At 50.6% G+C, this 15,160-nt stretch overlaps 1 protein-coding gene across 1 annotated transcript; it reads right to left on the bottom strand.

The window, feature by feature from the left end:
* Positions 1-1,153: 1,153 nt before the first annotated feature.
* GDF2 (growth differentiation factor 2) lies at positions 1,154-6,292 on the bottom strand. Its single transcript, XM_004049371.5, has 2 exons — positions 5,732-6,292; positions 1,154-3,905 (listed from the first exon to the last, which is right to left on the bottom strand). Exons 1-2 carry the CDS (start codon positions 6,075-6,077, stop codon positions 2,962-2,964), a joined length of 1,290 nt encoding a protein of 429 aa, XP_004049419.1. The 5' UTR covers positions 6,078-6,292; the 3' UTR covers positions 1,154-2,961.
* Positions 6,293-15,160: the final 8,868 nt, after the last annotated feature.

Genomic DNA, 15,160 nt, shown 5'->3' with positions numbered 1-15,160 from the left:
ATCACTCACCCCAGCGTGCACACACATCACTCACCCCAGGGTGCACAAACATCACTCACCCCACTGTGCACACACATTACCCCAGTGTGCACACACTGCATCACTCACCCCAGTGTGCACACACATCATTCACCCCAGTGTGCACACACCACATCACTCACCCCAGTGTGCACACACATTACCCCAGTGTGCACACACTGCATCACTCACCCCAGCATACACACACATCACTCACCCCAGCATGCACACACATCACTCACCCCAGCGTGCACACACATCACTCACCCCAGGGTGCACACACATCACTCACCCCAGCGTGCACACACATCACTCACCCCAGCGTGCACACACATCACTCACTCCAGTGTGCACACATCACTCACCCCCATGTGTGCACACATCACTCACTCCAGTGTGCACACACATCACTCACCCCAGTGTGCACACACATTACTCACCCCAGTGTGCACACACCACATCACTCACTGCAGTGTGCACAGACATCACTCACTCCAGTGTGCACACACATCACTCACCCCAGTGTGCACACACCACATCACTCACCCCAGTGTGCACACACCACATCACTCACCCCAATGTGTACACACATCACTCACTCCAGTGTGCACACACATCACTCACCCCAATGTGCGCACACATCACTCACACCAGTGTGCACACACATCACTCACCCCAATGTGTGCACACATCACTCACCCCAGTGTGCACATCACATCACTCACTCCAGTGTGCACACACATTACTCACCCCAGTGCGCACACACCACATCACTCACTGCAGTGTGCACAGACATCACTCACTCCAGTGTGCACACACATCACTCACCCCAGTGTGCACACACATCACTCACTGCAGTGTGCACAGACATCACTCACTCCAGTGTGCACACACATCACTCACCCCAGTGTGCACACACATCACTCACCCCAGTGTGCACACACCACATCACTCACCCCAGTGTGCAGACACCACCCACCTGCATCCACCCAGCCCTGAGATGGCTGCCTGCCCCTCCCCTCTGCCTCCTTAGGAAGGGGAGGCCCAACCCAGTGGGGTCTGGAGGGTGGGGTAGGCAGGGTATGAGTCTATAGGGTCCTCCAGATTGGGTCTCACATTCAGGAGGGGCTGCAAATTAGACATTTGACTTTATTTCCGAGTGAAATTTTCAAGCAGGCACAGAAGCACACCACCAAGACTGAAAGAAGATGCTCAACACCCGACTTGGAATAGCGTTGTAACACCACACTGCCCGGCATGTAGCAGGAATTCATATTTTCTATAACGCCAGTAATTAAACAAGAACGTTTCGTTGTATTTGTGTGTTAAAGTTGTTCATTGGTTCCATGTAAACATTTAACATAACGTTTTCCCCACCCCCCACTTTTTTTTTTAAATAAATGGGAGTTTCAACCACGGGGAGAGGCCCTGGCCTCTCTAAGCCTCCCCTAGGCCCTGCTCTGGCTGGAGGTCAGAGGGCCATAGGTGCACTCTTCACCACTTTCAGACTCTTCCTCATACCGCCCCATTCCATGTGTGGCCAGGAGAGTCACAGGAGAGGGTGAAACACAGAGCAAATGGAAGCCTTATCTTCCCTTGGGTTTGGGGAGGCTGAGTCTGGTCCCACAGTCCGAGCCCAGGCGGGGTGCTGGGATGCACGTGACTCAAGAGAGCCGGCAAATGCAGGCAGAGCCAGTGATCGCCGATAAGGACTGCAGCTCTTCCGAGGCTGGGGAGGCCTCGCCCAGGAAGGCTGGAGTCTTGTCACTTAAGGACATGTCACCAAGGAATAAAAATAGGTATGTTTCAAAGACCAAAGCCAGAGCACATTTAATTCCAACAAATTCAAATCCAGGCCCATCTCCCATGAGGTTGTCACTTGGGGGGGCACCCTGGGCATGGCATGCTGGTGAGCTGGCTATGCTGAGTAACTGCAGAGGTGCTGGCCACAGGCTGCCCCATCCCTCAGGGGAAAGTATGCCCGGCCCTCTCAAATGGTCACATGGTTTCAGTCTATGGGCAGTGAATGGCCCTGTGTGCACCACTGGCCGTGGGAGCACTGCACCAGGGGGTCACAATAACTCCAGCCACAGTGTATCATGCAGCCCACAGGGCTGCTGTCCTGACCTCTCTCTCTATCCTGCAGTTGGCCTGGGGTTACTTTTCAGTGCCTCAGGGGTCATATTAAAAAGCATTTGGCCGCTGAGTGAGCACTGTTAACAGTGGCCAGACCACGCCCTGTATGTGACAAGCAGCCCAGTCACACCTGTGACTGATGGGCCTCAGCCTGGCCTGGCCTCAACACTCCTGGGCTCCCAATGTCTCACTGCTCTTTAGCTGGAGAGGACCTGCTAAACTGCAGCGGGGCACTTGGGAAGACCCTGGGCTTTGGTGTCCCACAAATCTGAGTTGGAATCATGCCATTGACCAATGCTACTTGATCTGCCTGCGTTTTGTGTCTCTAAATTGGAAGCCATGCCCCTCTAACTGGGTTGTGGGAAATAACATGCAATGATGGGTGTGACACATGGCCTGCTCCTTCCCTCTACTCCCCAAGGGTTTTGGAGTGAGCTGGCCTCCTCCACCTCTCTAACTTCCATCAATCTCTGCAGTAACCTGCCTGCCTGTGCTCCTCTGGCTCACTGCTGTTGTTTTCTGCTGACTATGGATTATTTTTCCCCTGTTCTCCTGTTCATCACCTCCTTGCATCCCAACAACCCTCCCAGGCTTTCCTGTTGTGCTCAAATCCCCATTTCCTTAGCCTTCCCTGGCAGTTGAGCTCAGTGGTGTATGCTTTGGGTGGGGTGTGGGGAGGGAGAGCAGGCTCCGTTTCCTCCTCCAGGCTGGCACGCAGATTGAATCAGTCCTTGTTGTGCCCAGGGGCATGCAGGACCTCTCATGTGGAGCCCCTTTGGCCTGCCTCCCCAGCCCCGCAGGCAGATACTACCTGCACCCACACTCTGCCACGCTCATGCCCTCGTAATGGTACTTGAGGGTGGGCACCCCCATGTCATCCTTGTAGAGGACGGAGATGGGGCTCAGTTTGGTGGGCACACAGCAGGCCTTGCCCACCTTTGTGGGGAACTTGAGATGCACCAGGGTCTGCACGATAGCGTGTTTCGTCGGCGTCACATCGTCAGCCAAGGGGAAGAAGCAGCCACCCTTACACTCGTAGGCTTCATACTCCTTGGGTGCGATGATCCAGCTGTCCCAGCCGATGTCCTCGAAGTTTACCCGCAGGGAGGTCTTTTGACAGTGGCTGCCAGCCCCGGCGCTCCTTTTCCGCCTGGCTAAAGTCGACCCCGCAGCCACGTGGCCATCCGTGTCCTCCTCGTGACTGCTCTCACCTGCCTCTGTGGAGCCGTCCTTGGACAGCTTCTTGAGCACGCTCTCTTGTTCATGGCTGATCATCTCCCTCAGCTCCAGCCTGGTCTCCTTGGTCCCACTGCTGTGGTCATTGGAGAAGACGACAAAGAAGGGCAGGTTTCTGGAACCTGGGGGGACACTGATGTCCAGCGTGTCGCAGCCCTTCCTGTGGCTCTCCACAGTCACTTCCAGCTTATTTTTGCTCTTGATGGAGTCGGACCGGACCCAGCGCTTCACGGCGCTGGACACTTCCAAGGTCTCCCAGCCCTCATCCTGAATGTCCTGGGACACCAGGAAGGTCTTGGTCTCTGTAGCACTATCCCAGGCATCTGTTCCATCCAGAACATCATAAATGACCACGCTTCCTTTCAGGTCATGAGAGGGGTCCACGTGATTTTGACAGGAGACATAGAGTCGGAGCTCAGCTCTGGTGATCTGCTCGTGCCTAGGAATGGAGATGTTGAAGAGCAAGATGTGCTTCTGGAAGGGGAAGTCCTCTGTGGCAGTTATGGAGATGGCATCTGAAATGCAAACACACGTGGTGGGCATCTGCTGGAGGGTCTGTTTCCATGACACTGAAGCTGAGTCTCAGGGTTTAGACAGAAGAGCATCTGGGATAACAATTTTGGTCTGTATTATCTCTATTTGGTTTCACCCAAGCCCTTAAGGTATAAGAGTATTTTGAAAGGTACACTTAAGATCTTCCAAAGGAGATGCCTCCAGTTGGGATTGAGAGTTCCTACTGTTTATCGAGCATCTACTATGTGCCAGGCATTACACTGGGAGCTTTGCAGAATACATTTCACCTTAATCCTCTCACTTACCCTGGGAGGATCTAATTATTATTCCACATTTGCAGATGTGGAGACTGGGATTCAAGGCAGTTAATTGCCAAAATGCATACGGCTAGTTAAGTATTCCGGGACTTACTAGCACACAGCTATTGAGTACATAAAGAAAACAGAAAAACTCACTGTCAGATCCTGAGTGAAGATCCTGAGTGTATGAATTTAAAGGAGAGATCCTGGGTGGGGACAGTGAAACCCCAATATTAAGACAATATCAAAAATCTCAGCCTCTAAACAGTGTATAAATCATTTGAAATTGTAATTTCCAAACAAAGCAAAAGTGGATAATTGGTTTTAGTGTTTCAGGAACAAAATCTATTAGCTTCAATTGCTTTGTCATGTCAAGCAAAAATGGGGCTTGGCTTTTAGCCACATAGTTATCTTGATATCCCATTTATCCTGGGCTGACTCTTTGTCATTAGCACGCTCCTGCTATACCATGGCTGGTTCACAGACAGGGAAAAGAGGTTGCATTTTTTCAGCACTTGCTATGTACCCACATGTGTGGAGACCCTGTGCTATAGGGAAACCTAGCTGGCAGGTTTTGAAGTGCCAGTCCTGCCTCTGCAGACCAGTTAGGTCTGGCCTGGGCGTGGTATGGAGCCAGGCCCCTTAGCCATTTGCAAGTCTCAGACCCAGGAAGGGAGAGGCTCTGTGCTCCTGGACATTCAGAGGGAGACAGCAGCAGCAGGAAAAGCCAGCTGCGCAGGCAGACAGGTTTAACACTTCCTAGGTGTGCAGGCTTAACACTTCTTAGGTGACATGGGTGGGTACCCTTGGTGGCTGCAAGCTTTGACTGAACAGTTTCGCTCTTCAGAAACTTATTTCCCCTGTATCATGTGAGCTTGTCTGAGTTAGGACATAGGTCCTAGGTCCGTGTTTGTTATCTTCTAGTCCTTCTAAATCAGATATATTTCTATTTAAAAACAATTAGGTTCTCTGCCAACACTTCTCTGTCAAAGAATTTTATCTGATTTTTAAAACCGTTTCACAAGAAAGGAATAGATGTGCTTTGAAAGTTTAAAAATATCCCAGTTAGTTGGAGGTGAAATAGGTTGTCTGTTCTGTTCTGAAGTAGGAAGGGGACAGGAAGGGAAGGGGGAAAGGAAGAGAAGTGAATCAGAGGGGAGAGACGGAAAGAAAAGGAGAGTAAAGAGAAGGGGTGGAAAAAAGGGAGCTGGCATCCCTGTGCACCTGCTGTGTGAAATGTGGCACACAGCTTGGGGAAGATGAATCCTTCAGAGCAGAAGTGCTGAGTAGAACTCTCAGTAACCATGGAAATGTTCTTCAGTCTGCACTGCCTGATAGGGAAGCCATTAGCCACGCATTTGAAAGGAAGCTGGTGAGGCTAAAGAAATAAGTTTTAATTTTATGTCATTGTAACTAATTTAAATGGAAGCTTGAAGAGCCTCCTATGGCCAGTGGCCTCCACCCTGGGGAAAGCAGCTGTGGACCTGTGAGTTCCACCCCAGCGCGCATGGTGCAAGCGGAGACCCTACCTTCCATGCTGAAGCTCCGCACAATGTTGGACGCTGGCGTAGTCGACTTATCGGACGTGTACCTGTTGTACAGGTCGATCATGTACTGCGGCGGCTCCACCCTGGTTTTGTCCTGCGAAGGGACCCCACTCAGGTTAAGGCTGCGCAAGAAATCCACCTTCACGTTCTCCAGAAACATCTTCAGGTTGAAGGTGTGCTCAGGCAGCCCACCTCCAGGCACCCCCAGTGGGCTGTGGGCGTTTCCCCCAGCAGACCCTCGTCCCCAGCTCTGCAGTGGCTTCCCCTGTAGGGAGCCAGCCAGCAGGGACAGCAGGGGCAGGGCCACCCACAGTGCCCCAGGACACATCTTAGGCCCGCGCAATCACCCAGAGAGGAGACTGCAGGCGGCCGTGCTGTGTTAGCGGGCACGGGGAGGAGCTGGAAAGGAGCGGGCCGGCATCTCCCTGCTGTTTGCTCTGAAGGAACCGTCCTGGCCAGCACCCACTCTCACCCGCTGCCGGGCTGGATTGTCCTCCACTTGTGCTTATCTGGTCCTCGATGCCGCGCTCCGACGTCTTATCTGAGGGAGCCTTCCGTTAATGAAGGCTCTATAAACATCTGACAAACACACAGGGCATGCGGGAAGGACACGGCCTACTGTAAAGAATCTGTGCTTCTCCAGGGGGTTATTGCTCCCTAATTAGGATACTTTCTCATTTCCTTGCCAGGGCTCTTCAGAAGAATCTCCAGGCAGGGTGACATATGCTCCATCTCCTGGGCCACAGGAGTGAAGAATCCAGGAAACAAGACCAAGTAGTCCTCCAAATATAGAAAGGACAGCACAAGATCACAGTGAACCGTGGGGGCTGGGGAGATGGGGATAGTGTGGAGACCACATCAGGGCTCAGAAGAGGCCTGCTCCTTGCAGAATTGGAACCTGCCAGCAAGCCTCCCTGCTCTGTTGGTGGGATGCATTGCTGAGCATTAGAGATCACGAGTGAATATGGCTCCCGTGCAATTTAGTGTGGTGATGAGTCAAACTAGACACAGGCTGGGATCTCAGCTCCCTCACCGATTCCCTGCAAATGTCACCTGGAACAAGTCACTGCAGCTCTTGGAGCCTCCCATTCAGAAGATAGTTATAGGGGTTAAGAGGATGCTGTGCCCCAGGCTGGCTTGGTGGCTGCATTCTGGATGCCCCCTCTCCAGCACAGGCCTGATTGAGCTGGAGCTGGGGGAGGAAGCCCTGGGTTCCCCCAGCCTGCTCTGTCGGAGCTCCACAACGCACTGCAGCCTGTGGGGAGCTCCCCACATCCCTGCATCCCAGCTCTGTCACTGGTCTGTTGTGGGGTGGTCTTAGCTCACACCGACCTGGCAGCCACCTGGCCCACACTCATCAGCAGGGAGAACCACGCAATCTGGTAGACAGGGGAGTAGGTGGGTTGTTCTGAGAGTGGTACATGCCAAGAAGATGATCCCCTGGCCTTTGGAGACTGACAAGCTGTGGCCCAGGAAAGGGCCCCAGGGACTGCGTTAAGAGCAGTATGTCCACACTTAGACTCTGCCCATTTCCATCACGTGTGGCTTTGAGCAAAGCAAAGAAGGATCATGTTTAGAAACACTCTGGGGTATGCTGTGCCTGGTGGTTTACTCTGGGGAAGGTATTCTATGCTGGTGAGGCTGTCCGGGAGAGGCTGCAGAGAGCTGAGCAGGTTTAGGGGGGTGCAGGAGGGGCCACAGCATGCTGCGGTCAGAGATTGCAGAGGGGGATGGGTGAAATCAGGAGCCCCTGAATGGCTGGGCCTGGATAGAACTTGCTATCTCTGTCCTTTGATGACATGGGCCAGGGGAAGACGGGAAGCGTGCTGCTTCAGAAATGCTGCTTGGGAAGAGGACTGGAAGTGTGCTGGGCTTTCATCCAGCTCAGTGCAAGAATTCCATGGGGCAGAGAAAAGATGAATAAATGGGTGCCATGCCCAAGAAATGGAGCTGCAAATGCGGAGTGAGGTGTGGTCCGGGAGGAGTGAGGACAGGGCAGACGCCTGCAACGTGGTCTGGCCAGGAGCTTTTCACACACGAGAGGCTGAGCAGAGGGATAGCCTAGTGGCCTGGATGTGCTCAGGGAGGAGCAAGGGGCTGCTACCTGATGTTATTTTTTAAATGTGACATTTTTTCCCCCGGTTATAACAGTAGTCTATAGTATAGAAAACTTGGGAAATGGAAAACATTAAAGAGAAAATAAATAACCTACAATTTAATCATCCAGTGATGCCCATGGTTAGCATTTTGAGACACATCCAGCTCCACAATCCTATATCTGAAACCCTTGTGGCCAGGATTGTGTTGAGACTCCGACAGTTTCAGATTTGGGGGATTTTGTATTATGTATATGCAATAACATTCCCAAAGGGGTCAGAGACAACACCTTATAATGACACACATGAATATTTCTGCAGTGAAACAAATAAAGACACAAATGTCCATTCAGGTCAAGTTTTCCCAGAAAAGGAATTAAAAGAAACTCTAGGTTCTCAGATGGTTCTTTATTTGGGGGTCTCAGATGAAGGACTATGGACCTGACTGTATCCAGGGTCATCACAGCTGCCTGTGGGTGCTGGCCACACAGACTCTGACATGGGTGTCTTTCCCTGGAGCTGTGCAATGCAACATGCCGGTGTATATCTGAAAAGATTTGCCTCACAAACTCAAGATATCAATATGTTCACATCTCTTTTATTGTATTAAATGGATTGCTTGAGGTTTCCTGATCCATATTATCAGGAAGTCTAGTCTTCTCCTTTCCTGAATTGTCCAAGTGCTCCATGGGTCAATTAAGTCCAAAGGAGATAGGGTGTGAAGGTGTTAGCCCAGCTTCTTCATGCTGGGAAGCGGGAGGGAGAGAGGGGTCACACCTGCGGTTGCTTCTCAACAACACTGGCTTTGCTGTTGGGCACTGGTCCTACATGTCTAAACGGCTGCTTGTTCTTAGCTGCTGGGATGTCCTCTAGCCCAGGTCTGTGGGGTGGCCGCCATGAGGCAACAAGGTAACAGTGTTCTTAGACATGTGCCGGGCTTACCCACCTCCAGCATGCGTGTCTCTGTGGCCAGTGGCTGGGTGAAGGTAAGAGGCCAGTTATGGTTAAACACCGATTCCAACCAGCTCTTTCTCAAATCTGTAGGCTCTTACGGGGGGCCTAGGTCACCAGCGGGACTCCCACTTTCATCAGGTGGTGATTTCAGGGACCTGGTTACCTTTTCATACAAATGAACCCTGGTCCATCTGAGAAAATCCCCCTAACTCTGGGTCTTAGGGAACAAGTCTCAAACTTGCTCTGATTTTCCCAGGAGGAAACAGACCCTGGATGTTCCCTCCTGCAGAAGGACCCCTCCCTCTGCTATCACCAGCTTTGCATTGTTGGGGCCTCAGGAAGGAGCTTGCCTCACTTGAACCACAGAAGGTCTTATTTATCTCTCCTTTTCCCCCTCTTCCTCCAAATTGTGTACTTTCTAATTCTTCACCGACTTCCCAGGGAAGTCAGTCCACATGATTATTCAAAGACTAACGATCTGAATTATGGTAGTCTTATGTGTCTATACCTAAATAAAGCAAAGACTGGCATAAAATTTAAGAAAATCTACACCAAAGTGTCTTCAATCTCTGCCTTAGGTTTACTTTCGAAGCCCCTTGAGGTATACATGGTTTGATATATATAGGCTTGCTTCTCTTTGACAAAAATTTTTTAATTAAAAAAATTTTAAAATGTTGTCATTTGGATTCCTCTTGTCACAGGTTGCAGAAAAGCAGAATCCAAACAGGCCTAAGCAAAGTGGATTGCACCTGACTAATGAAACCTTCTTGGTTGGCAACGGTTTGGCTTTAGCGTGGCTTGAGCTACAGTACAGGCAAAGTTCTAGCCATGCTTTCTCCTCTCTCAGTCCTGCCTTACACCGTGTTGGCTTCAAGCTCCATCTCTCTCTGTCTTGGCAAGGTGGCTGCTCACTGCAGCCGGCCTGCATCCCTTTCAAATGGGTAGCTAAGTGGGGTCAAGGAGGAGCAAAAGCCTGTTTTCCAGGAAGTCCTAGGGAGTCTCGTGGTGTCTCTCTGACTCTGATTGGATAATCTGCGAACACTCCAGCCAACCACCGTGGTTGGGGGAATGCAATGTCCTGAATGTCCTGATTGGCTTAGGACCCTGGGATGGGCGTGGCGCAGACAGCACAGGGAGAGAGTCAGGTTGGCAAGAACCCCAGAAGGGTCTAGGTCTGGGCACTAGGAGGAGGTACTGAGAAAGGATTGTGTAAATACCTTCCCACTTCGTGAAAAGCTTTTCATGAACTTCATTTTTTTTTTTTTTTTTTTTTTTTTTTTTTTGAGACGAGATCTCACTCTGTCACCCAGGCTGGAGTGCAGTGGCATGATCATGGCTCACTGTAGCCTCGACCTCTCTGGTCCCAGGTGATCTTTCCATCTCAGCCTCATGAGTAGTTGGGACCACAGGCATAAGCCGCCACGCCAGCCTAATTTTTATATTTTTTATAGAGATGGGGTTCTGTTATTGCCCAGTTTGGTCTCAAACTCCTGGACTCAAGTGATCTGCCAGCCTCCACTACACAAAGTGCTGGGATTACAGGCGTGAGCCACTGCGTCCAGCCCATGAACTTCATTTTTAATGACTAAACATTTTCCAGTTCTATGGACATATCTTAATTTAGTCAAATATTTCCCAATGGTAGGACAATCAAGACTATTAAGATAATGTTGCAAGACACATTATCGTACATTGTTATAGTGTATATTTTGTATATTTTATTGGACAGGTCATTGGAAGTGGAATATCTAGGTCAAGGTATACGTAACATTTGCAAAGCTCTTGGTAAGCATTGCTAAGCGGCTTTCCACAAATGCTTTTTAAATATTCACTCTCAGCTGAGCCTAAGAACTCATCTTACTACACTGTTAACCAATACTTCTTTCTAATCCTTGGCAAATTAATGAACAGCAGCAACAAAAATGCTAATTTGCATTGCTCCTTAGGCTGGACTATATTTTCCCCCACTTTTTTCAGGAGACAAACCACAGGATCTGGGCTTCAGCCTCCAAGGAGGTATAGCAGTGGCCAGGTCTCATCCTGTGCTGGTCCAGGGCCGTGCTCAGGAATCACATTTGTTACCGTGCTGTGAGTCTAGGGAGAGGGCCAGAGGGCACCATAGATTCCTGGGTGTTCCACAGGAATATGGCCCAGGGTAAGCATGCAATAACTAGTTATTAGTATTGCTCCTGTCAGTACATGATCTTTCTGTGACTGTTTCTCTCTCCCCCACCCCTGGGACAGCTCTGCCCTTCCTTTCCATGGAGCTGCAGAGGGAGCTGTGCTCTTCCACCAGGACCACCTCATGTCCCTTCCCCCTGTCCTCCACCAGGGCCAGTTCTGACTGCCTTTTAGTACCTGCCTAGGACTCCTACACCATGCAACCTCTGTGTTCCAAGAAACAGTTGGATTCATCTAACAACCACTAAAGGGCCCCAGGGCTGCTCCTCTGCTGACAGCAATTTGACATGCCCAGTGAGCCTGCCCGGCCTTCACAGCCAGCCAAGGCTCCTCCAGGGCAGGCCTCCCATGCTCGTCTCTGCATATGTCTTTTAATACCTCGGCATGCTCTGTGGTGGGTGCTAGTCAGGCTGGGTTCTGCCCCAGTGGCTGCCAGCTTGGCCCTGTCCTCCTGTCTCTTCTCAATACCCAGACAGTTTCACATGACTGTGCTGTTGTTACTTTTAACCAAAACCTCAGTAGGGTCACAAATCTCAGGGCTTGTGAATTACAGAAATCATGGCATCACTGCAATTGGTATGGAAGAAGCACAATTCAATGAAGAAAAGAAGTAAACTTGACTCATCCATTTATTTCAAGCATCCTTGAAGCCCGTTCCTCCAAAAAGGTGACATTGACCTCAGCGTTCCTTCATGGAGGGAGAAAGGATTCACCTGAGTTTCTGTTACACCATGACTCCAGAGCATCAGGGACCCCTTCCCTCCCAGGAGACATCACTAAAAAAACCTGTTCTCAAAGCATGGCCATGGAGCCAGCAGCAGCAGTGCCTGGGAACTGGATAGAAATAAAGCCTCAACCTGAATCAGAAACAATGCTAGGGGGCCCAACTGTGTCAAGCTCTCCAGGCAACTCTGATAGGCATTTTGCACAGTGGTTTTGACAAAAGAGGGAACTCATAAGAGCCTTCCAAGAGAAAACATATGAATACATTGCCTAGCATGGTATTTGGCACATAGTGAATGCTACATAATTGGATAAATAAACATATGTCTTCTCCATCCCACCCACCTATCCCCGACCCATACAAACAAGCCTGCTGGGAGATGCTGGAGGAGCATGGCTTGGGGTTGGGCTGAGCGTGAGTGAGCGGACTGGAGGCAGGGTAGATAGAGGATTCATGGACATTACTATCTCAGGGAGCAGAGAGAAGGGGAATGGAAATCCCAGAAGCACCTGTGAAGGATCTTATGTTTCCAGGTTTTGGTAAAGGGAAATAGTTTTGAACTCTAATGTTGGTGTTTTGGTGCACAAGTCACAGCCAGAGCTGGCCAGCTGGCCAGCCCTCCTGGTTTCTCACTGACACTACCTTCCAGCCCTCCCTGGCATGCGCTGCTGCAGACGCTCTTTGTGATGTCCTTATTCCACCAGCCAAGCCCAGCTCTTTCGTCCTGCTTGGTCTCAAAGTCAGCCTCTTTGTGGAGTCGTCTGCATTCCTCCTCCTCCAGAGTCTCCTCCTCTTACCCTCCCCGTCCCACCTCAGACATGCATAAGTTCCTCAGTCACAGCTTTGTCTCCATCCTGGCCACAGAAGAAGCATGAGTTATAAGCTTCTGCTCTGATGACATTTTATGAAGTCATAGAGAGGCACCTATTGGGACACCCCAGGCAAAACACCTGGTAGTACCAGGACTCAAGTCTTCCCATTTCTCAAGTAGAAAGGTTGTACTGGAAGCCTTCTGAAGTTTTCTCCCAGCCATCAAGTTTTTAGCTCTCAATGGTACTGTTTATGTTTGTCACATGAACTAATCTATAAGAGGCCCTGCCCTTCTAGAGGATGTGTAAATTCAGAGATGGGGCCCAGCTGCAGGCCACCACCCTGCTCCCTCCAGAATGAAACAGGCCCAGTTGAGTGACATCAGCAAACCGTGTCCAGACCGTATGATGGAATCTTTTGGGCTCTTATGACAATGTAATGTTGACATTTTTTGTTTTAAGGGAAAAACAAGTTATTTCATAAACATATTTCTTTTTAACCTCACTTTACTGTGTCCCAACCTCAGTGTTGTTGGGACAACCCTAGCAGACTGGGGATCACTGGCCAGGAAGTTCAGGGTCAGTGCCAGTCATGTAGGCCTTAAATCAGGCAGCCTTGAGCATCAAACTTAATGTTCCCTGTGGTCTTGGCAAGACATCAATGGACATATTACTTACCCTTCTTGAGCTAGTTTTTCTGCAGCTCCAATTGGGCAGTAAGTTGCAAGGCTGCTGTGAGGCTAAGCAAGATCCTGTAACTGCGTGGTCTTCTATACATTGGAGGGATCACTAGTGATACCAGCTCCTCCTACTGCAGAGTTGAGACATGTCATGTCCCCAGTTGGGACCTGCCCCATTTCACATTCCAAGGTCTTCAGGGCATGCCCAGGAAAGATGGCAACAACTGAGCACCTTCCATCCAGGCACAGGCCTGGAGGCCATGCCCACAGCTGGACCCAGGGAGAGTGTCCCAGCCTGCCCTCCCCAACCCCAGTAAGCCAGACATGAGGACTCAGAGGCATTCCAGGTATTTGGGGGGAATCCAGAAGGCCTCCCAGAAACTGCAAGTGCTAGAAAGAATAAGATAAAACTACTATCGGACAGCCCATGTTTAGCAAAAATAGAAAGGGGGCAGTTGAATGAGAAGAAAATGAGGGATGGAATATTCAGAAGAAAGGGACTTGGAGTTTTATTAAGCCCCAATATTTTTACTTATTTTGCTATTAACTTATATCCTGTCATGTTCCAAAGAGAATTACACATGGCAAACCAAGCACTAAAGTGCAGGCCAGTTTGCGCCAGCCCAGCAACCTATAGCAGCTTGAAGAGAACAATTTGGCCCCATATCCAGTTCCTGTGGGAGTAAGGGAATAAGGTGGTGAGTGTGGAGGACCATCCCACCGCTCCCCTGACCTCTGACAGCAGGCAGGGCCATGTGCCCAGCAGGTAGGGGTCCCCACGGCAGCTGCTCACGCATGTGTCCTAGGGTCACTTGGAGCACCTCATAGGAGATGCTGAGCAGAAGCTGCGGGGTTTCACCCTGGCACCCTTGCATCCCCCTCACCTACCAGTTCTGGCTAATCATTTTCCAGTTTCAATGGCTTCGCCTCCAGGAGTTGCCACTCTTCGGATGCTACCTAGGCTCCTGGAATCACTGTGGCTGCCTGGGCAGAAGGCCAGGGAACTGGGACTTTACATCGCCCTTCCCAGGGCGGCCAGAAGCCAAGAGGCCCTGAACACCCAGCTCCCTTGCTCGAGGCCACACTGCCCTGAGGAGTAACTGAGCTCCAAAGCTCCCCACAGGATTGCTCCTAGCCTGCTTTTCTGCTTCACCCCACCCTTGCCCATGTCTCCTGAGAGCACTTCCCCATATATCCCTTGCACAGGAATCCTGGTCTCCAGAGCCCAGCCTAAGGCCCAAGACAGACACCAGAGCTGCTTCTCTCCTTGGACATCCCCTCTTAGAAAACCACTATGGCTTTGCAGTTTCCTCTAAGACTTGGGGCCACGTCATCTGTAGGTCCCAGCTGATGGGACTGCTATATATACACCTGTCTCAAATTGGATCCAGATTCTCTTTCAGAAATGCTGGTTAAGCAGCTTCAGGCACTCCATCATAAGGCAATGTAAACGAAGGGCATAAGGGAACAATTTGGGGTGGCTTGGGTGATCCTTCTACACACAAGCAAAAGAGAAGCAGGTGCAGGAGACCACATGGCCCATCCACTTCCTCATGAGTCCTTGGACCTCAGGAGAGACCCCTACTTATGTTGAATCTCTTGCTCCATGAATTACCAGAAGTAAAAGATCTCTGACCAGGCAACCATAGATGTTTTTTTAAACACCCCAGGCACCTCCCAATCAATCCATGTCCCTGAGGCTAGGGGATGAGGAGAAACCCCGAGAGGCCACTGTCCCTGTCTGGAGCCATGTCCATTCTCAACATCAGCCTAGCTTGGGTTTGCAGGAACCAGTAGTGGGGCAGGCCCCTGGAAGGCATGGGAAAGCCTGGGTTTCTGGAGCCTGGGACAGACACTGGAGAGTATGGAGATGGCTTAGGGGACTCCAGCGACCCTAAAAGAGGCTGAGTCCCCAACAACCACCAGATGGTGTACTTACAGATGGGGAGCCAGTGAGATTTTGAAAT

The sequence above is a fragment of the Gorilla gorilla genome, chromosome 8 (assembly GCF_029281585.2).
Source record: "Gorilla gorilla gorilla isolate KB3781 chromosome 8, NHGRI_mGorGor1-v2.1_pri, whole genome shotgun sequence".
NCBI classification, from domain to species: Eukaryota; Metazoa; Chordata; class Mammalia; order Primates; family Hominidae; genus Gorilla; species Gorilla gorilla.
The sequence above is the reverse complement of the archived record's forward strand: the minus strand, read 5'-3'. Positions and strand labels throughout refer to the sequence as shown.

Bases quoted from the DNA above. Each gene is read 5' to 3' on its own strand.
- GDF2 (XM_004049371.5), bottom strand. From the start codon at position 6,077: ATGTGTCCTGGGGCACTGTGGGTGGCCCTGCCCCTGCTGTCCCTGCTG. The intron at 3,906-5,731 runs GTAGGGTCTCCG...TTTGCATTTCAG, and splicing joins GCGGAGCTTCAGCATGGAAG to ATGCCATCTCCATAACTGCC.